A 23880-nucleotide genomic window follows, 5' to 3' on the forward strand; every position below is an offset into this window, starting at 1 on the left:
TCAGCTCCTTCCAGAGGAATGAGCTCTTATTATGTGAAGCGGAAATGAGTGGGATGTTTCAGAGTCTTGGAGATGAGATGGCCTATTCTCTTCTCAAGGCCTCTGTAACGTCTGTAAACCTGCATCGATCGCCAAGGAATTTCTGCTGCCGAGCTCATGAGGGCAGAGGATGTTCTTTTGATCTTTTCTCTTCTTTCTTCATGTTTTGCTTACTCTATCTCTTTGCCTTTAATTCTCTCTCTATGCCTTGCTCTCTCTCTCATTTTCTTCACCGCCCTCTGCGCCCCTTCCCTCTTTCTCCTCCTCTTTTCCCCTCTCCTTCTCCCTGTCCCATCCTCCTTCCCCCGTGAGTTAGTGGATGTCAGTAAGATGCTAACTCAGTGGGAGCGGATCAGTCTCGTCAGCTAAAGAGGCTCCTTACATGTCCAGTTCTCCTGGCCAACGGTCCCTTGATACACAATAAGTGCATTGTGCTGAAGGGTCCCGTGGCTTCAGTTCAGTCCATTATTATTTCTTTAATAAGCACATCTCTCAGGGCCTTTTCTATGGCCAATCAATTCTGTCTTTATCCTCAGTGCCCCAGTGACCTCAGAGACCTGGGGAACACTGAGGCCATGCTTTAATGTGACCTTTCCCACTACACAGAGCACAGTTTAATGCTTTGGTAGTAATATTTCTATGCCCGAATAATTGTGCTTTTAAAACAGCACTTGGCAGTGCAACATGTTATCCCCACAGAGGGATTTAAACAGTGAAATAGTATTTAAAATGTCCCTGCTTTTGGAACAAGGGATGTGTTTCAACATACAACTTGTACGTTCTGCAACATGTTGACATGAATCTGTAATGACATCATTGACATAAATGTAATAAATGGTATGTTATCTATCTATGTTTGGTTTGATCATTTATACCATGTGATTGATATCCCCTAGGAAACTGTCTATTCTGCCTTAAAGAGAAACAAGAGGTTCTCATGTCGATGTGGATTTCAGTATTCTCCTCCACTGAACCCTGGCTGTGTTTGTTTTCTACTGAGGAACCCACAGCTTGCTCGGAGAGGGAAATATTTTGGCACATTTTGCCACATTATCTGAGATCATTATCCATTTCCTCCCAACAAGCTCTGTGATCCTGGGAAGTGCCCCAGAGGAGTCTGGGATTGGCTGTGTTCACCGGGCTAAATTAATCTGGATCCCCAGTCCCCATGGGTGCCCAGGTCCGTCCGTTTGTCCCAGATGCTGCTCCGCTTAGCTCAGCGACGAGCCCAGAAGAGCATCACATGTCCTGGGTACGAGCATGCCAAACCAATCATTGTGACAGTGGTATACTCCGGGTTTGACTGGGGCCCAGAGAGAAGATGTGACATGTGGGGAGAGTGAGGAGTTCCTGTCCCTCTCTCCCCAGCTCCTTTCCTACAGTGCAGTGGCTCACACAGCTGTGGCTGGCAGATGTTCAGGGGTCACAGAACAGAATGCCCTGGGATTTGGTCCATGCTGTGCCTCTCCAATGGGCTTCAGGCTGGAGCCATGGCCTCACTCACTTTGGTTTCTAGTGGAAGTCAGAAAATATTTTGCATGAACTCATTTAAAGACTTATAGCTTTACCTTATAAACTATTAGTCACTCATGAACACAAATAATCAAAACTCTTGTCAAATGGTTGTAGGTTGTGTTATTACAAGGACAGCACAGGATCTGAATTGTCCTAGTGTTCCATAGTGTTCTGTTGTTGTGCTCCATAGCCCTCCTGACACACCTGCAGGAGGGGAAATAGCCTACGTCACGCATCCCGTTGTCACACGGCTGGTTAGGCACCTGTGATTTACCGTCAGAAAACATTCTCTTTTATGTTATTTTAAACATTTTCTTTCCCTCCGACGATGCACCCCTGGAAGCTCTCGGTGTTTCAAAAACGATTGAAAAGGGAAGAAAGAGAGAGAGAATGAAAGTGTAAAAGAAGAATAAAGGCCTGGTTATGAGGGAGTAAATGCAGAAATATATCATCTGTTAAACTTCATTAGCCAAGCCTTTCTGAGCACAAAATGACAAGACATTAAATATGTATTATTTAGGAAATGTCGGTGCTTTTTGATAAGGGGGTCTAGTGCTGTTAATTAGTCACTCATTCAGTCAGAAAATGCTATTTCAAATGGAAAGTGAAAGCTACTCTCGGCAGCACAGAGAAATGGCATAGGTGGAAATGGAGTAGCTAATTACAGTCGCTGTGAAATTCAAAGCTAATTTGGGAAGCCGTATGACAGGTTTATTGACATCCTCCGCAGAGTGACGTGTGCGGATGGCCACCAGGGACTTGAGAGGGGGCTATGGGAGAGAGGGATGATTGGGAGCAAATGTCGCTCTAGGTGTTTGTGTGTGTGTGTGCCTGTGAGTGTGTGTGCGTGTGCCTGTGATGGTCTGTGTGCATGTGAGTGTGTGTGTGCATGTGAGTGTGTGTGCGTGTGCCTGTGACAGTCTGTGCGTGCCTGGGTGTTTGTGTATTAATATTTGTGTGAGTATGTCTGTGTGTATTTTGGGAAATTGAAGCTACAGTGTCGGGATAAACACAGACTTTTGTTAGAGAACACTGGTGCACTCTTAAACACCTTGTCCTCTCTCTAAAGTGGTAAAGTGGAGAGGAATATGCCCTGTATTTTAGCACGAACATGATAGGGTTCTTTGTCTGTTTTTTCATAGAAAGGAGCAGAGTAGCAATACTTTCAAGGCAGTGGTTTGCAATCCTTCCTTAGAGGCAGTCATCTGGCAAAGTGGAAATGAGAGAGGAGCATTTATCCACTTGAGGAAAGCCATCTTCGTGATGGCAGTAAGCTATGAGAGAAGCAGCCTCTCCAGCATTGAACTGTGGAGCTCTTAGCTGGCCGATGAGAGATGACCACCCCCATCCCCAGCAGCCTCTGGCCAGTGGGCAGAGGGAGAGAGGGAGAGGGAGAGGGAGAGAGAGAGAGGGAGAGGGAGGGAGAGGGAGAGAGAGAGAGAGAGAAAATTAGAGGGGGGATAATTATCAGTATAAATGGAGCTCGGCGAATGATTCGCACTGCTGGGCCTCCTGATCTGGTCTCCAAGGCAACCTCAACCTGCTCATTTGTTTTGTAGATGAGTAATTACATCCAATTAGACCAGAAAGGGGGGAATCAAGTCCAAAGAAGGGGCCATTGTTCCGGTTAGATGGTGTGAATATTAATAATGGGATTGTCTCAGGCTCATAACAGATCAGTGATGCAGGTGTGGGGACCTACTACAGCCTACTGCCCCATCACACTACAGAGATGATCTGTGTGTGTGTCCCTTCCACAGACTGCATGCCTAGTTAAATCCCCTCAGTATAGTGTGGTAGTGCATCCACCTAAACTTGACCATGAAAGAGCAAGGGAAGACATCTTACACTGCACACAGTGTCCTGCTCAGTTGAATAGTCACGGACTGTTATTGCAGAAGGAACGACAGGACACACGGTGCTGCGGCTGTCTGCAAAGCATTGTTTTATGGCACCGTTTCTGTCCTCAATCAGAATGTTATGTGTTATGTTCTGCCCTGGTGAGTGCTGATAGCCACAATGCATTTATTATCGACAGGCAAAAACAGAGGAAGTTTATAGGTAATCATGTGGATGCTCCTTGCACGTGACAGAGCTCAGAGAGTAGTGTCTTGTATTCCAAGGAAAAGTCATTGTGTCATATGATACTGCATGTTGGTTTATTATTATTCATTTGTGGTAGTTGTGTTGATAGGGCCAGATGTTCCTGTAATGTAAAAATACAGTAGAGCAGTTTATAACGAGCTGTATTCTAAAGCACCACTGGGATTCACCTAAACTACACACATTGTATGCATACACACATATACAAGCCCCCTCCATGCCCCAACATCAATGTGCTAGTGTATCTCTAACAGCTTGATAAAGAACATATGTCTGTTTAGATGGATCTCAGGAAAGCCATTATTTCTTTGGTGCTCAGAGACTTTTCTTCACTCTCATTCTGTTCGGCACCTTCGCCCAAGTGAAAGTTGCTTAAAACATGTGTATGCTCTGAAAATCAAATTAGTTGGGGAAGATAATCAAGCTATTCGGCCTCTCCCAGATGCGTGATTTTCGGGCTTTGATCCATAGAAGGAAGCATTTTCAGACTCATTTTATTCATATGCTGTCCCACAGATGGCACTATCATTAGAAGCAATCTACCTGAACAATAAAAGTAATTTTGCCTCTCTTTATTAGATAAGACCTTGCCGGCAGCTGAGGGCTAATTGTCCGTGTCAGCGCAAACAAAGCCGCCATGTGTATTTGTTGTGTGTGTTGATGTCGTCTTTGTGTCCTGTCGTTCCTGCTATCGTAGAATTGGCGGATCTATGCAGATTGTAACAGGAAGCTGCCATTGTCGGGGGCCTGACAGCCAGTACCATGAGGATGTAGCACGGTTGGCATGGCTTCCCTCACCTCTCCCCTCCCTTAGCCCAGCGCCTCTCAGACGTTTAACTAACGGGGGAGATTGTGGCAAGGCCTTTTTAAAGGTTGCTGCTTGTTTGTTGTTAAAGATCTAATTAGGAAGAGGAGAGGAAGCAGAGGAAGCTTGTCTAATTAGAGGTGAGCATGGAAATAGCACCTCGGAAACTCAAGGACGGCCACCTATTAGCGTGGATGTCACAAACAGATTAAACGCAAGTGTCCCTAGTTTCTCTCTTCTTGGTCTCCTTACGATTAAAGCTGGCTGAATGCATATTTCCGTGAATGTTGCCTGAAGGCAGCTTTCCATAGCACAGGCAGAAGAAAGGAGGGATTTGGGGGGCGGGGGTGAAGATAAGGAGGTGGAACGCTCAGGAAATTTGCTCCCTTATCCCTCTTCTCCAAGAGAGTACATTCTTTAGAGAAAAAAAGCAGTGACCCTCTGAAATGCCCTCGTCCATAATTCAACCTGGCCCATCCTCACTGAGTCCTCATCGCCGTACTGCAGAGGTAGTGTCATCCAGGTCATTGCTGTGTGTGAGTGACCGCCCCTGCCTGGGAGGACAGGCTCTGTGGTTAGTGGCATGGTGACGGCGTAGGGTACAGAGAAGATGCAGCTGGGTTTAATGACGGTGGTACACGTGCAGAATGCTGAACGACCATGTGTAAGATAAAGGCACAGACAGACAGACATCAGCCTCCAGGACTGAGATACAGAGACAGACTGAGGACTGTGGGTTGAGGGCAGTGACTCAGCACCTGTCTCTTGGTCTCATGTCCTTTCATATCCTGTCTGTATCACACTGAGAGGAGAAAGCTCTGTCAGACCACTGGAGTCAGCAGGTACTTAACATTCTCTCATTTCTAGACTTGTTTAGGAAGACTTGTCTCAGGCTAGAAAGATTTAGGTGAAAGTAGGTTTTTATCATTCATTCAGACATTCTTCTTGCGTTCCTGCATCGACCCGTTTACACATAATTTCCTTCATTGTCCCATTAATGTCGCCCTAAATCGGAGTTTTCCTCATTGATAAAGACCGATCGATTTTCCATGGCAGCTGCTTAAGAGAGATGTAAAGGGGATTATTGTCTTATGGAGCTGTCTTCCATGTGTCACTGTTTACATGACTGGAAGTGGGAAGCAATGTGGGAAGCCTGCCATTTTAGGGGCCCATAATTTGAGGAGTGGGCATGGAGCCCACGTAGCGCTCGGTGAAACGAGGGGGGCCCTAAAGCGCCGGTTGAGGAGCACGCCTGTGTTTGGATTTCATTTGGCAGCTGCTAACAAGCTCATAATGGAGGTCTAGGTGTGACACGGCTTTGATCGCCTCTTCAGCTGGAGACCCAAATAAACAAACACACGGCGGGGCGACCCGCCGGGAAAAGAGCCGCTGACGCCAATCTCAGTTTTTTTCTTGAGTGGATTAACTCCCCATATTGAAGAGGTGCACGATGCAACATGTGCCTTTAATGGCTCTCTTTATATGAGCAGTTTGTCTCAGATTAAGAGGACAAGCAATAAACGTCAGCATGTCGTGTTGCTGAATGACGATTTCTGAAGCGTTGATAATCCTCCATCTGTGTTGAAAGAAGGGTACGTTGGAATAGCCCAAGCTTAATTGTGGAGTGTTTTGGAGTCTTTCCTTCGATTTATGGTCAATACACATGAAGGTGTCTCTTTGTTATCAAACCAGGAGAAAATGGCACATGCATAGACCTCAATCTGCAGTTGTAGTGGTTCAAAACCAGAGGCTTGAAATTAATTATTGATTTGTGAGCATTCGACATTTTCCTCCCGTTGAATGATGAGAGTTTCCTTCAGGTATATCCAGTAAGCATTATAGTCATCATGGTGAGAGTTTCCTTCAGGTATATCCAGTAAGCATTATAGTCATCATGATGAGAGTTTCCTTCAGGTATATCCAGTAAGCATTGTAGTCATCATGATGAGAGTTTCCTTCAGGTATATCCAGTAAGCATTATAGTCATCATGATGAGAGTTTCCTTCAGGTATATCCAGTAAGCATTATAGTCATCATGGTGAGAGTTTCCTTCAGGTATATCCAGTAAGCATTATAGTCATCATGATGAGAGTTTCCTTCAGGTATATCCAGTAAGCATTATAGTCATCATGATGAGAGTTTCCTTCAGGTATATCCAGTAAGCATTATAGTCATCATGGTGAGAGTTTCCTTCAGGTATATCCAGTAAGCATTATAGTCATCATGGTGAGAGTTTCCTTCAGGTATATCCAGTAAGCATTATAGTCATCATGGTGAGAGTTTCCTTCAGGTATATCCAGTAAGCATTATAGTCATCATGATGAGAGTTTCCTTCAGGTATATCCAGTAAGCATTGTAGTCATCATGATGAGAGTTTCCTTCAGGTATATCCAGTAAGCATTATGGTCATCAAATAAAGCTCTATTGACTTGCATTTGTAATAATTCTCCAATATCACCCCTCTCTGTCAATTGCAGGACAATGTGAGGGAATCAGGTTAGACTGATTCACGTCTAGGCTTCAGAGACAGCCATTCCTGCTACTTCACTGTTTGTCTTATGATTGTTAATAGCCAGTCAATCATCCTGTTATCTTAGACAGTCAACCATTGAAATGTGTTGGGTTCCCTAGAGGGATGATGCACTAGTCTGGTGCTGACAGACTCCTATACCTCAGACACAGACTGGCAGCAGGTTCTGCTGGGGAGAGAGAGCAGGGAGAGGACGCCATGTATCTCAGCTAAATGAACCCGTCATAATGTCACACACCAACCATGCCATGCTAAAGAGTCTGGACAACATTGACTACTGTGAAACAATGAAACCAAACGTTTTCCACAATGATGGAGTCCCTTCCCCTCCCCTTCCCCACCCTATACTGTACCTCTCAGGCTTTCCCGATTACGGGTTTTACTCTGCGCCCAGTGACCAGAGGGGGGCGCCCTGCTCCTTTGCGGACTATGGCTCCCTGGGGCCCCAGGCGGCTCAGATGCTGCACAGTGAGCATGCCACCTCCGCCTGCAACTCCCCCCTCCAGCACCTGCACAGCCCGGATCAGTTTAAGAGCCCAGGTTTGTATGTGCACATCTCTCCCATTCACCTTCTGGACTGTTCAGTTTGATTCATGATGTTTCCTCCATACAGATGATCTATGCTTTTTTTATGTCTACGTTTTCTTTGTCTATAATGGAAAAAATAAAGGTGAAAAGGATGAACGTTTTGCCAGCAATGCATTGCATGTTTTATCCTCCTTTTTGATTTTCAATGTACCTTTTTCTGTTTATTTGTGAGGTTTATTCCATGCCCCTGCTTGCACCTAGGGGAGGACATGTATGTTTCCCTCTATATGCATGTAACAGAGCAGAGGAGGCAGAGGACGGTCCTCTGTGAGAAAGCTAACATTTACTTGTCATGTCTCCATCCACATGAACATTTGAACCTTTTGGATCGTTTGAATGAGAGAGACTGACTGACTGACTGACTGACTGACTGACTGACTGACTGACTGACTGACTGACTGACTGACTGACTGACTGACTGACTGACTGACTGACTGACTGACTGAAAGAGTTAGTCAGTTAGAGCATATTGTGAATGATTGAGTAAAGGAAAATGAGAGGACCTGTGGTGAAAGCATGATCACCTCCATTATCGTTCTGTGAACAACTAGGCAATCAATCAGTAGGCATGATTTGTGTATACATTATAGTAACATTACATCCTAGTACAGTCATATGCATCATTTAACCATTACACTAAAACAGTGGTATGTTTCAGTATGATAGTGTTTGGGTTTGGCAGAAGCGTTTATAATTGTTTGTCTTTCCCCAAGGTTGTATCCTAAACATAGTGAAAACTGTATGTTTTGCGTCTTATAACTCAATGGAAAGCAATTGTGTTTCTATCCCATTTCCTCTACAGATAATACGTAGCTATGACAATTTCATTTCAATTGATTACCCTCATTCTAAACTTGCAGGGTCAGCTATTTGTTTGGTCATAGGTTTGTTCCTGATAAAACTAACAAGAGATGTCATTTCGGTCAATTTCATCTCATATTTTGAGCAGTAAGTGTTGAGAAAAACAATGTTGAGAGGAAAATGTTGTGAGAAGTGTTTGTTTCTGAACAGGGGATGTCAGGCAGAGAACTGCAGATGTGATTTGGGGATGTTGACCTGCTCCACGGTAGATAGTGCTAGGAGCCCCTCTTTGCACAGCTGAAATCCTCAAACAATGTTATTCACAATGAAATACATGATATTCCTGAAAGTATGCTAGACTGCATAAAGTGAATTTGGTTACTGGTATGTTGCTCTTCCCGACCAGCTCCTATCCTTGTGTTCAGATGAAGTGGCCATGTAGAATAGAGACAGTAATGATGTCTGATGATGATGACGACCCATCCAGACAGAATGATGGTGCTGTCACTGCTCTGTAGAGTCCTACTCCATTGTACCAGTGAAGGAGTGGTGACCAGCAGGCAGCGGCAGGTGTTGAGGCCCCCTGCAGTCCGTCCCTGTACTCCTCACTAGTCCTGCCTCATTGGCTTTGGCAGTGGACAGGAAAGGACATCTTTAGGCCTCATGCTTAACAGCGAAGATTACACAGATCTCCTGGTTTGGAGGCTGGCCCAGTCTGGGTGGAGATTTGCCTGCCTGACTCATTGGGATGGATGTCTGTCCTAGGGCTTCACAGGGGATGGCAGGACTGCAGGCCCGCAACCACTTCCTGCATTTATCCACAGAGTGGTGATGAATGGGCTCTGATTACACACAGCTGTACAGAAGAGGGGGAGAACAAACAGCTTCGCAAAGACAACTACAGCATTGTGCATATAGGTCAACATGCAAAGCCAAAGTGCTGAAAAGCACAGCTTTTGATGTGGGGATTGTATAGTGTGTCGATTATTTTATTTTGTCTGCGCTTGGCTGTAGAGGTAGAAGTGTTTTGTGGCCCTCCTCAGATAGTAAAGGCTCCTTCTGGTTTCTAATTATGCCCAATGGGTACAGGTGGGGAAGCTGAGCTCTAGTTCTCCACTGAGACAGGCTCACAGCCACGAGGAAATTGCCACCGCCAGTTTGAATAGAAATGCTTTCATGGCAAATGTTAATTGTAAACCTCCTCCAAATGTTAATTGTAAACCTCCTCCAAATGTTAATTGTAAACCACCTAAATTGCCTCTACAGCGTGGCAGGTAGCCTAACGGTTAGAGAGGCGAGCCAGTAACTGAAGGGTCGCCAGTTTGGGTCCGACGGGAAAAATCTGTCGGAAGTGAGCTGGCAACTGGAGGGTTGCTGGTATCAAATCCTAGATGCCATTGCTTGTCGCTGTGCCCTAGGTGCTCAGTGTGGCGGCCCCCTGTACCTCTCCAAAACCTGTATGTGTATGTACAGTATGTGTGTCTTTCGGAGGGGTTGGGTTAAAAGTGGATCCACATTTCGGTTGGACCTTGTGTGCGTTGGTGAGATATGGAATGTGCAAACTGCTTCAGCTATTAAGTCCAGATTACAACAAAACCCAGTTGTGTGTTGTCCAAGACTTAAAACAACACTGTCATGTCGACCCACTGCGTTGTTGTTGCTCAGATACTTGAGCATGTTTATTCATATCTACTCACCCCAGTCTCACACAGACACCGAGGCACATCTTCAAGCCTCACCTGGTTTGCCTGTTTGTTGAACCTTCCTTATCGGAGTGAATGCTATTGTTGCTGTAAAACAAGAAAACGGGAAGGAATAGAGCTCCATTTGTGTCAGCACCTTGCTCCCCTATCCAAACAAACATTTTGTCACAGCAGCAGCGAGGTACAAAGTGACATGAATAATAACCTAGCGAGTGGAGTTGGTGCGTGTCAGATGAGTCACCTGTGTCTTAAAAGATGCTGTGTAATCAAAGGCTGGCTCATTAAATTAGCATGGGCACCGCTAAGCCACCAGTCAGCCCCAATAAGTGTAACTCATGTTTTGCTGTTAAACTTAATGGCTGAGCCTGTGTAGCCCCGGGGTTTAAGGAAAAGCATGAATCCTGTTTCATATGAAGAGGGGATGCTGTGCGCAGTTCAATAGAATCCCCCAATTATAAGAAATTAGGATTACCGTTTAAACTGAAAATAGCAGTAATTGCTTAATAAGCAAGCCTATTAGGGGCTGTTCTGTACAGATAAGAGAAGTGAGACAAGCCATGGGAAAGGGCCTGCAGTTAAGCAGCAGTGTCACCCTCATTAGATCCCTCTGCTCTGGGACAGGTTCTCATTTTACATTTAGGAAGAAACCCACTGTGGGAGGGGTTTTGTGCTGCTCAGAGTTAGTATAGATGAATTAACACAACAAAGTTTGGAAAGTGATGTGTCACAACTTCTGAAGGACTATAGCATCTGATAAGGGTGTGTGCGTGTTTTGCATGTTCAATAGCATCTTAAGCTTGTTTTGAAGTGTTATGCAAGGAATCACTGTACAGTACCGATTCCATTAGCCTCATGAGCTCAAATCTAGCGTTGTGTATATATTTATAATAGAAACGTCAAACACATGGCTACTGTAAAAGAGCAACTGTCCATTTGTATACAAGCACCACAGCTCGTGAAGGAGATATGCCACAGTCCAGAGCCTCAGAGCTCTGTAGAGGTTTTCCCCCTCCATTCCTAATTGAATTTGTGCATTTATTTTCATGGTTTGTTTCTCAATAGGGGTGAGATGGAGGGTTATGTGAATCTGACAGCAGAGGATATTGAAGTGGTGTAGCTGTTATAGGGTTTTAAGACATCTGTGCCTTCTCTCCCCCTCTGGCTTAGTTTTATATTGGCCATCGCTGGGTGTCTGGGTTTTCAAAAAGGCCTTTTTATTAGTCTGACTCGCTCCTAGCCACAGGGCATAGGTCGGAGGTCACACAGAGCGGTTCGTTTACATCTCCACATTGTGTACATGTGGATGAACTCAGGGAAAGCTTTTATGTTTGCATATTTCCCAGGGTTTATATCTCCTCTGTCTGTAGAACACTTGTGTCCATTGCTTTCTTGCTGGAGTAGGATTTTTTGTCAAACATAATCAGAACTCTTTCTGCAGTTCACTGAAATCAGAAAATGGCCAGGCCAAATGACCATGGAATAGATGTATACTGTAGATAGTCAATATTCAGTTCAATAAAAAGTGGCTATATATAAACTCAGCAAATAAAATAAACGTCCTCTCACTCTCAACTGCGTTTATTTTCAAACTTAACATGTGTAAATATATGTATGAACATAACAAGATTCAACAACTGAGACATAAACTGAACAAGTTCCACAGACATGTGACTAACATAAATGGAATAATGTGTCCCTGAACAAAGGGTCAAAATCAAAAGTAATAGTAACAGTCAGTATCTGGTGTGGCCACCAGCTGCATTAAGTACTGCTGTGCATCCTCATTGACTGCACCAGATTTGCCAGTTCTTGCTGTGAGATGTTACCCCACGCTTCCACCAATGCACCTCCAAGTTACTGGACATTTCTGGGGGGAATGGCCCTAGCCCTCACCCTCTGATCCAACAGGTCCCAGACGTGCTCAATGGGATTGAAATCTGGGCTCTTCGCTGGCCAGGAAATGGTCTTGCAGGAAATCATGCACAGAACGAGCAGTATGGCTGGTGGCATTGTCATGCTGGAGGGTCATGTCAGGATGAGCCTGCAGGAAGGGTACCACATAAGGGAGGAGGATGTCTTCCCTGTAAAGCACAGCGTTGAGATTGTCTGCAGTGACAAGCTCAATCCGATGATGCTGTGACACACCGCCATAGACCATGACGGACGCTCCACCTCCAAATTGATCCCGCTCAGGCCTCGGTGTAACGCTCATTCCTTCAACGATAAATGCAAATCCGACCATCACCCCATGTGAGACAAAACCGCGACTCTCAAAACCGTGTCAGTGAAGAACACTTTTTGCCAGTCCTGTCTGGACCAACAATGGTGGGTTTGTGCCCATAGGCAACGTTGTTGCAGGTGATGTCTGGTGAGGATCTGCCTTACAACAGGCCTCAGTCCAGTCTCTCTCAGCCTATTGCGGACAGTCTGAGCACTGATGGAGGGATTGTGCGTTCCTGGTGTAACTCGGGCAGTTGTTGTTGCCGTCCTGTACCTGTTCCGCAGGTGTGATGTTCAGATGTACCGATCCTGTGAAGGTGTTGTTACACGAGGTCTGCCACTGCGAGGTCAATCAGCTGTCCGTCCTGTCTCCCTGTAGCACTGTCTTAGGCATCTCTCAGTATGGACATTGTAATTTATTGCCCTGGCCACATCTGCAGTCCTCATGCCTCCTTGCAGCATGCCTAAGGCACGGTCACGCAGATGAGCAGGGACCCTGGGAATCTTTATTTTGGTGTTTTTCAGAGTCAGTAGAAAGGCTGCTATAGTGTCCTAAGTTTTCATAACTGTGACCTTAATTGCCTACAGTCTGTAAGCTGTTAGTGTCTTAACGACCGTTCCACAGGTGCATGTTCATTCATTCTTTATGGTTCATTGAACAAGCATGGGAAACAGTGTTTAAACCCTTTACAATGAAGATCTGTGAAGTTATTTGGATTTTTACTAATTATCTTTGAAAGACAGGGTCCTGAAAAAGGGACGTTTCTTTTTTTGCTGAGTTTACGTTGGAATGTTTTGTCCAATCAGGTTAGATGTATAGGCAAATCAAAAAAACATAAACTGGTTTCATACCTGCCTGAGTATAGAATCCAAAGCAACTGAGCTGCCCTCTTAACTATAGGGTACCTCTTGGCAATTATATTCAAAATAACTTCATTAAAATGAACTCTTGTCCACCACTTACATTACTTAACCTTTTAAGCTGCAACATTACTGGCATGGTCCAAGTATCTCTGGTGGTCTGCTTATGGTTTCTATTGTGCATGGTTGAGTGTTATCACTGTATAGTATACCTAGCATGTAGAAATCTCAAGAATATCACTCTGGATTCATCTATTTCATTGCTCTTGCCTCCTGAAGCCTGCAACATATCTTTTATCAATCCCCAACCAAATGTATGCGATGAACATGCAAACAGGCCTCAAATGGCATTTCCAATTACTCACTAATGTGTGTGCTCTGTTTAATTATAGTATTGATTAATATACCTTTTGCCAAACATATGAATCCAGTAATGTATTCTTAGGTTTGAATGTATATATTGTGGAAGAATAAACTAGAATGAATTAGAATGAGCTAGCTGCATGTATGTTCTCATCTATGGTGCACCATGGTGTAACTGAACTGTTGCGCCTCTGCTGTGCTCTCTGTGCAGGGGGAAACCCACCTCGGCCTGGAGGTTTCCCTGGTGCCAACAGCCCTGGGCCTGTAGCCGAACTGTACGGCCCTGGAGGCCAGGACTCTAATGTGGGCAACTACATCAGTGCTGCTAGCCCCCAGCCTGGCTCCGGCTTCGGCCACAGCATGGCAGTGAGTACAGTACGCCTTCTCTGTTCACTGACCGTCCTGTCTGTCTAGCTAGCCCATTAGACTGCTGTCCTTATACATATATGTGTTAGTGTTACAAGAAAGCAGAGCAGTAGGCAATGCAAACCGCCCCATTATAGTTTCACTGCTCAACTCCCTCTCTACCTGTGACTGTTTTCACCACTAACTACACTCCAGGTGAATCAGAATGTCAGAAGTATACTGAACAAAAATATAAACGCAACATGCAACAATTTCCAAGATTCTACTGAATGACATTTCATGTGGAGGTCCTGGGCTGGCATGGTTATATGTGTTCTGCGGTTGTGAGGACGGCTGGACGTAATGCCAAATTCTCGAAAATTACTTTATGGTAGAGAAATTAACATTCAATTCTCTGGCAACAGCTCTGTTGTACATTCCTGCAGTCAGCATGCCAATTGCACGCTCCCGCAAAACTTGAGACATCTGTGGCATTGTGTTGTGTGACAGAACTGCACATTTTAGAGTGGCCTTTTATTGTCCCCAGCACAAGGTGCACCTGTGTAATGATTCTGCTGTTTAATCAGCTTCTTGAAATGCCACACCTGTCAGGTGGATGGATTATCTTGGCAAAGGAGAAACGCTCACTAACAGGAATGTAAAAATGTGTGGATTTATTTTAGCTAAATTAACTTTTTGTGCATATGGAACAGGATCTTTTATTTCAGCTCATGAAACATGAGACCAATACTTGACATGATGCGTTTATATTTTTGTTCAGTGTAGTTTTGGGGGTTTTAGAATCAGATGAATTCTCTGGAAATGAGCTGCCTCTCAGAAAACGTCAGGACTCTTGAGGACAGAACAAACCAGTAATCATGAAACCGCATACAGTAAGAAGCATAGGCCCATTGAACAAGATTAATTGCAGAAAATTCTATAAAAATACTTAGATGGGATTACAGCGGTAGAAATGGGCAGGAGACCATGTTATCTCCTTGTCTTTTAAAATAGCATGCTTGCGCCCATTGTTTTCTATTTCTTTTGTTTTAACCTTTGCAGTTTGCATCCATAGTCTATCTGACCCAGATACAGATGGACAGGCTTCTGAATTCATTTGGATCCCTATTTCACATGGGATCAAGCTGTTGTTGGGGAGATTTACATATTTTCCCTGTCTGAACGCTAGTCAGAATAAGGCCACCCATTTGTACATTTCTCAATAACAATATTATGCGAAGAGAGATATGATATTTTTGATGCAGCTATACTTCTTTACAGAATAAAATCGAGGTTTTAGTTGTAGGTTTCCCACAAGGGCTGTCAAAATGCGTTCTTAATTTCTACTTCAGTTGTACTAAATTCCGTTCAAACTAATCCACTTTAAAATGACTCAATGAATCGAACAGAGTGCAATGAACCAGTGAATCGCCGTGGTAGCCTTCTCACCTCCAGTGCACATGCAGATTATGTTGAATTCGATGTTCATAATGGTAAGCTAGGGCTGATGGTTTGGTTATCAAGTCTGTTTGGTTACCTCAGCAACTAATTTAGCTATCTAGTAAAATTGCTAGCTACTTCAGTGGATGTTGAACGCATTTCTATCGACAAATGTGTTCAATTATAGCCATGGTATGAAATGGATAATCAACTCGGGGCTCTACACGTCGGTCAGTTCCACGTCGTTCATTATTTTCGATAGATTTTATTATCCCTTTACATAAACAATAATGGACTGGGCTCAAGTCCCCTTTGGCCCTTGGATTTGAATTGAACAAGATGACAAAGAAAACTAATGGCTATTAAACATTTGAGATATTTTTTAGATATGTTTCATTGAAGCGTTTCTATAAATCAATTTGTCCTTAGTTTGTTAGACACAATAGACAGATGAGGAGCTAGATAACCGGCTCAGTTTAAAATAAAATACAAATGGGCTTTTTGTTCTTTCTGCCCTCTAAGAATGCTGTGTCAGTTTCCCAGTTCACTTATAGGTTACAGACAATATTATGCACAATAACATACAGTAGATCACGCTGGGGAGAGTGTGCAGAACAGGCTGATCATCATAAGAGATTTTGTATGACAATGCTAAGTAGCTTTTGCATGAATTAATGAATATTGTTCATGTTGGCATGAATGAGTATATATATGTATGTACAAAGTGAAATCTTATGTTCCTCACAGGTCCTTAGGCCCTTGTGCAGTAGTTGGCTAGGCTGGCAACTATGTGTTGAGGGATTGTTGTGTAAATCTTCTCTTCAAAACAAATTGTGCTTCAATTTGCCTCTAGTCTTCTCAAACTTTCCTTCTGTTTTGTCTCTATTGTGCTAATGATTCATTCACTATGTCATCATTCAATCATCCGTGTAGCTTTTTACTCAATTCCAGCTCTCTTCCATCTGATCATTAGAATCAACTGAATCATTTAGAAGATGTGAACATTGCGTCACCATGTGTAATTGACCTCCAGTAGTTGTGGGGTTTTGAATATCAGTGAATAACAGTGTAAACACTCTCACTGAGTAAGAAAGAGCACACTGGAATCTGTAAAATGCTACAAGGGACAGGTTCTTCCCCCTAAGAGAATTAAAAACCCATGAGATTTATGATGATTATCTATTGCTCTAGTGATCGAAATGATGAACAGGAACAGAGAATACCCATTCATGCTAGCAGAACAAAATGGATACAATGTACTCACTCTTTTTTTTCCCTGAAATGCATACTGACAAAGGTACTGACTGTACACTTTTAGGGCCCGTTGATTGCGACAGCTTTTACAAATGGATACCATTGAACAGGTGGTTGGTTGCCATCTCATTGGAGGTATTATATTCCATTTATATTGTTCAGCAGTCTTTACCCATCTGTTTCTTTAGATTTACCTCATTACTTTGTTACATCAACTGCAATTTCACCTTTCCTTTCTTCTGTAAAAATGCATACAGGAAACCTATATTTCACATCATCATCCTACAAACTTGTACAGATACAGAAACAAGCTTTTTGAATTAAGTCTAAAATGCTAAATGTGTGCGCAAATGGCAAATTAACAACATTGCATGTTTTTACAATACATAATGAAGCTTTTGTTGTGGAACTTGTCCTCCCTGATTTACTGTATATCTTTCACTAATCCTATAGGCCGACATCAATAGAATACCAATAATGATATTCTTGGTTAAATTGACTGTGTACTGTTGCTTTCTCTGGTTTGCATTCATGGCAAAAGATTGGGTTTATTCTCCTGTCATTTAAAGTCAAGTCAATGTGTCAAGTAAAGCCCATGACATGTCAGCGTCTGTGTAATGCCTATTGTCTCTGGTTGACGTTGTTGGTCAGGGACTCATCTGAAGATAATAGCCAATGTTCCAGTTATTAATATAATTAAACGCAGCAGGGTGCTGTTAAGAGCGTTGGGTCAGTAACTGAAAGGATGCTGGTTCGAATCCCTGAGCCAACTAGATGAAAAATCTGTTGATTTGCTCTTGAGCAATGCACTTGCAACCCAAGTTACTCTGGATCAGAGCATCTGCTAAATGAGAACAAGAATGTAAACACACTAAATGAACCGTTGTTAACTCTGATGGTGTATGAGGCAAGAGAAAACAACAGTATTAGACGCAGTCGATGTCAACTGGAATTCTGGGAGGATGAGTTCCTCCTCATAGCTGTGCTTGTGATCACTCCACTATAGTAGAATGCATTTGTAGTCTCCTGTGGTTGTGTGTCTGTTTTTCTGTTTTTCATTGCTATTACACCTTATGATGATGTTCCTCATTGTCTTACACACATTGTATAGTAGCAAACAATGTTATAAGATTATTGTATTGTATTGTTTTGTTAGTATGCTAGGTTATGGTGAGGTTTATGTGGTCATGTTTTGTGCTATTTAAAATGTACATGTTCCTAATCGTTTCGCTGGATCTGTGTTCCTCAGCAGAGTCTATCTGGTGGTCCAGGGAAGACAGGCCGAAGCTTCTAATTAGCTCTGAGTATAGGTGATGCCATCCAACTTCAAGCACTACAGCGTCACCCAGGAGAAATGAGAGGTGGAACCACAACAACAACAACAACAACAACAACAACAACAAAGTTCAAATCATCTCAGAAAAGAATAAACTGCTGTATCATAATCCAACCCTGTAACCTGACAACCTGGCTTGGTATGTTTCATGTTGATTTCATTCACTTTTTTCCTTTCTTTTATTAGTTCTTTGATTAGCTTCAGAGAGAGGCATTTTAGTTTCGCCTTATTTGGGATTTTGTCTTCTAGTGTACTCATGTAAATGGTTTTGTCTTCTAGTGTACTCATGTAAATGGTTTTGCTTCTCTCTTTGGGGGGTCATAGTTGAATGTTATCAAGTCATGCCTACACCTTTGGTACCAATCATTTAAACGAAACGGATCAGAGCTTCAGGTGTGTTTTTGCACACAAAATAAATCCAAAGTGGAAAGGTTTGGAAAAAAAAACATCCATTTTATTTCAAATGACATATTCGAGAGTGTAACTAACTAATGCATTTTAGTAGCTGCTTTTTTTTTGGTGATGTCTCATTGTTAACCATAATTACCTATTTTTTGGGCAATACAAAGAGGACTCCAATATTTTTATGGTCCTTTTTTATAAATGTTGTTTTTGTTGTTTAGAAAAAAACATGTATACTATAAACAATTTCATATAAATACATTGTGAATTCAAGATTTAAGAAAAATAAATGTAACTGTAAATATTATTCCAATCGTGCATAACCAACTTGATGAGAGGATAGCATATTTTTGTGATGGTTTGTCAAAGAAATGTTCTAGCGTGTGAATAGAAAAAAAGCTCTAAACAAATACTATTATCCTTTACTGCTCGGAGACAGTGACTAACCCAGTGATGGACAGAACACTGATGGCTTGCTCTGGAAATACACAAGCTGAATAACTTTACAAGTGTCATACCAGCATATTTACAAAAGGTGAGTTCAGTGCACAGTTCAGTTCAGTTTTAAGGTGAGTTCAGTTTTAAAGGAACAAAAAGATCATTGGTATCTTTTTGTCTAACCAACTGTTATTTAGAAATCAATATTATTTCAAAAAGAGTGATCATTTCTTCCAAAGCACACTGTATTTAGTGTTGAAGAATAGAACTCGAGCCTAAGCATTTTACAGTGCTCTACGCATCCTGACACTTTTATACTCCGGAGAGAAGAATTCAACTCGTTTGTAGTTGGTTGTTGTTTGTTCCCTCCTGCTTGTTCCTGTTAAGTTTGGGACGCAGTATCTGGACTCTGTGGTAGAGTCCGTGTATAACACTTGTTCTCTCCATCAGTTCTCTTTTCAAATGAATTAGGAAGGCAAATATTTTGATACCATACCTCAGTCCTGTGAGTTATACCTTGGAATTGTTGACAAGTTTAATTTATTTTAGTGGCAAATAGATTAAAACATTGAATGGAAAAAAATTATAAATCATTGCACTGTGAGCAGTAAAGAAAGAACAGGCCATTTCCTATTTGCACATGTATATGTTGGCTATTTAAAATGGTTGTGTCTGGGGTGAAGTATGAAGGAATATTGGACGTTGCTCCTCTCTAGAATAGGCATACACAGGGGTGAATAAACAGATTGGCAGATCGCAATTAACTGATTCATTACTACCAATGTTTTGTGGTCTTTGGATTTCATTGTATGGTCAACTTCTAATCTAAAATATTGAGATCCGGCCAGAAGACACTGAATAAATGATTCATCCTGTTAATCATAGCTTGATGCGCAGATTTCTTATGCAGTACATGTGTAGGGACAGGTTTTGCTCGAATATAGAGAGACATTTAATGACATGCTTTTAAGTGCAGTAAGAGTTGTACACATGATGATGGAATGAGTGGTGTCTATTCTGATGATGTACTTTTCCTGCTGCAAATGTATTTGGTATTTCATTTCACCTGATGTTTCATTTCATTAGCTCTTTTGTTCAGAACAACCAGGTGAAGGAAAATACTGGATGCTTTTGAACGATGTGGAGATAAACAAGTAATAATTGAAATGAGAAAACAGAAGAGAACCGGTGTAATGTTCAAATGTAAAAGAAAAAAAGAAATACAAAAAAAAAAAAGATGCTTCTTCACTGATTTCAATTTTGAGTCAGGGGGTTTTATTGATATTGTGGTTACTATTAATAATTGTAATATTATATTAAAATGTACTGTGCATCCATCGATTTCTCTCTTTCCATTCCCTGTCACCACATACAATATTTTGTTGATCATCCATGCATATCAAGTGTGTACAAAAAACAAAATCACAATGAACTTGTAACAGAGTGCTGTCTTTGATACCAGTGTAGTGGTCTATGCTCTTCTTTGTTGTTCTCCCTTCCTCTGCCTCCTTCCTCTGTCACATTATACCCCACCCACCACCCCCCTCTCTCTTACTCTCCTCTATCTCCTCTATCTCCTTGTAATTAGTCGTAGGTGTAATGTGATAGTACTTGTAGTTATTAGTGGATTTAGGACCAGTAAGGATAGAACTTGCTCTTATTATCAAAGGTTTGACATACATTTGCAGGCAATTATTTGAATAGCAGTTCCATGCCATGTTTCATATGTCTATTTCCTTTTCTGTTGTGTTTTACCGATCTCACATGGTTTCAACTAACCAAAGCTCTCACAGAAGACCTATAGAGAAACAAATTGCTGTAAGATAAAAAAATTTAAACAAGGCATTATTTGGATATTCTCCACCCTTGAATGTTTTAAAAGGGGTGTGCCATACTACCTTAAATGCTAACGCTAGATATGCAAAACATTTTTTTTGTATTACTTTCTAAGGGACACAAGCTATTAATTATGAAAAAGATTTTATGTGCGAAAAAAAAACCATATATATTTTTTAAAGTTAACATATTAATGATGATGATGATGATGATAACAATAATAATACCACTACTAAACTGTAATATCTTTTAATCTTTGTACACTTTGAAAATATCCCAGATGCCTATAAGGCTCTGCTATTTTTAGATACCACTTGGTTTTTTAAGTCTCTGCCTTTTCTTTCACTCCAAAAACATCCATTTTGTGAATACTTTTTTTAGTCCCTGGAAATCAGCGCTTTATTCTAATCAAAGACAGGCTTGTATATGTTCTCTGTTAATGTTGCCCTCACGGATCTAGACAGCTATGCTTACTACTTCACAACGGTTGCAAAGAATTTGAGGTCATCTAACTTCTAGAGGGGATCATTTGATGCCATTACATACTTGGAGCAAAGATTACACAGAATGAATCGTCCTAATGATTGTTTCTTAACTAGTTCACCTGTTGTTGAATGTCTTCATACAGTAGTTCAGGTGGTTAGTAAAACTGTAATGTGTATAGCAAGGGGGAGGACAATGTCAAGTTTAATGAAGATCATTTACAGGTGGGGAAGTGCATCTAAGCTTAGATATTCATGTATTTTCTCACTTATAATAATAAGCAGCACTTCTAGATAGATATTTTGGCCTTGGAGCCTTTTGTCAAGGATTTAGTTTATTGGAGGACAGAGAAAGTCAAATATTGTAGATGAATTCAATAAGACTATTATAGGAGTTAATAATAAAGTAAATATTGGATTAATTCATAGATTTACTGTCCATAACATGTTCACAAAGAAATTAAATGTGTGTGGCAGGATGAAAATCAACAGTCCAGGTCCTACATACAGATCTGTAGCAGTTTTTTTAATATATATTTTTTATATTTAACTAGGCAAGTCAGTTAAGAACAAATTCTTATTCACAATGACAGCCTACACCAGCCAACGCTGGGCCAATTGTGCGCCGCCCTATGGGACTCCAAATCACGGCTGGTTGTGATACAGCCTGGAATTGAACCAGGGTGCCTGTAGTGACACCTCAAGCACTGAGATGCAGTGCCTTAGACCGCTGCGCCACTCGGGAACAGTTTTATTTCATATATATTCTATACGGTACTCATGATAACATTGCAATGCCTTGAGGTACTTATTCTATAGTTATCTCCTCCTCTGATTAAAGTAAAGGCTGGTTATCCCATTAAGAAGCTCATTTCCTTTTGATCTGTGTTCAAATATGATTTTGATTTGATCCCGTAGCTTGGACTTTAAGGTAGCATGGCTCTGTTGCTGTCATTTTAGTTGTCATTGACAGCAGTTTACAGCTGATGAATGTTACACATCTTAGTAGAATAGAAATTCCATTGAAGTAAAAAAAAAAAATGTTGGTTTAAGAAAAAAAATCGGAAAGGACAAAAATGACCTGGAAGGTGTTGATAATTGGAGTACTACCGTATCCATTTAAACTTGAATTTTGAGGCAAGTGCTAGGCAATGGCCAATCATTTCATCCCATCCTCCATGAATCACCAGTGTTCATTAGTTCTGTGTACATACAGTACATACATGTTCTGTTATGAGTACACGTGTCTGACCTGTATATCCTTCATGTGAACATGTGTGACTAGATGAGAATAGTGGGCCTTCTGTATTCTAGACACAGCAAAACCCTGTCTCACATGGGTCTGTATAGCATAGTAGCCAACACTGTTTTCATCACTCGCTGTCAAAACAGTCAACGTTATGGTAAGCTAGTGTGCTCTTTTGGCATTGCATTGTCTTCAAAATTTTAACTGGACCTTCTTCAATGGTCTGGCATAGGCAATACATTAAAGATGACTGTAGCAATGAGTGAGCCATCCTCTAGTTTCTTTCGGATAGTCTTAACGTGTGTGGGTCGGAGTGCACGGCTGCTACTCCAATCTGTAGTAACGTATGAGGAAAAGTGGGCAGTCTATGACTGCACAGCATAATGAGGCTATTGTCCTTCCACTTAATATCCAGTGTTTTCCAGAGTGGAGGAGCAGCCTTCCACTGAGCTCCCCTCACTGACTTGCTGTCTGCTCCTTATTTGCCTTTCCTAACACTTGCCCATTTTTTAACGTTAACAGACTTTTTACGGCGAGAGACTGACAGAACTGACTGACGTCTGAAAGCATCTTTCAGGTCTTCTTGTATGGCTTTGCTCAAGCCCTGTTGTAACATAAACTCAAATGGATGGGGGTCTCTCACATCTCAGATGTGGAAAGTATAATTTTATATTTGTATTTTCAAATAATAATAATGATGAAAAAAAATTGTGAAAGGTTTCCATCCTCTACTGTGGTCCAGAAATCGATGTGTCTGTCTGGAAAATAAAATAAAATAAACTGAACTGTTTTATTCCTTGTTTCTTTGCTTAACTGTTGTAATAAGATTGTATTATTCATCCTATAAAATGTGGACGGTCTCAATATTGCCAGTAAATGCAACATTTAAGGTATTATGAGCACTGAATGGTACAATCATATACAGCGCCTTCAGAAAGTCGTCACACCCTTTGACTTTTTCTACATGTTGTTGTGTTAAAGCCGGAATTTAAAATGGATTCCATTTAGATTTGTTTACCCCATAATGTCAAAGTGGAATTGTGTTTTTTTGTATATAGAATTTTAGAAATGTATTAAAAATTAAAAGCTGAAATGTCTTCAGTCAATAAGTATTCAACCCCTTTCTTAAGACAAACCTAAATAAGTTCAGGAGTAAACATTTGCTTAACAAGTCACATAATATGTTGCACTCTGTGTGCAATAATGGTCTTTCAAAATTTATGTTAAACACTATCTCATCCCTCTACCCCACTTATACAATTATCTGTAAGGTCCCTCAGTCGAGCAGTGAATTTCAAACAGATTCAACCACAAAGACCAGGGAGTTTTTCCAATACCTTGCAAAGAAGGGCACCTATTGGTAGATTTTAAAATAAAATAAAGCAGACATTAAACATCCCTTTGAGCATGGTGAAGTCATGAATTACTTGGATGGTGTATCAATACACCCAGTCACTAGAAAGATACAGGCGTCCTTCCTAAAATCAGTTTCCGGAAAGGAAGTGGAGACGAGTCACTCAATAGCCATCCCACAAACACACTGTAATGGAGGTAAACTTTTTAATAAGGTATT

The 23880-nt window shown here is 41.6% G+C and overlaps 1 protein-coding gene across 13 annotated transcripts in view; it reads left to right on the top strand.

The window, feature by feature from the left end:
• The window catches only part of LOC124008625 (RNA-binding protein Musashi homolog 2-like), a 343271-nt gene extending 322973 nt beyond the window's left edge, over positions 1-20298 (top strand). For 4 of the 13 annotated variants that reach the window (XM_046320047.1, XM_046320098.1, XM_046320089.1 and 1 more), the window contains exons 12-14: positions 7353-7532; positions 13740-13894; positions 17817-20298. In XM_046320047.1, coding sequence (XP_046176003.1) covers positions 7353-7532; positions 13740-13894; positions 17817-17861 — 380 coding nt within the window. In that variant the 3' untranslated portion in view covers positions 17862-20298. Of the gene's footprint in view, positions 1-7352; positions 7533-13739; positions 13895-16631; positions 16703-17816 lie in introns of all 13 variants that reach the window. The other 9 variants (XM_046320058.1, XM_046320106.1, XM_046320122.1 and 6 more) reach the window with 5 other exon arrangements.
• The last annotated feature ends 3582 nt before the right edge of the window (positions 20299-23880 follow it).

This window comes from Oncorhynchus gorbuscha, linkage group LG02, assembly GCF_021184085.1.
Source record: "Oncorhynchus gorbuscha isolate QuinsamMale2020 ecotype Even-year linkage group LG02, OgorEven_v1.0, whole genome shotgun sequence".
NCBI lineage: Eukaryota > Metazoa > Chordata > Actinopteri > Salmoniformes > Salmonidae > Oncorhynchus > Oncorhynchus gorbuscha.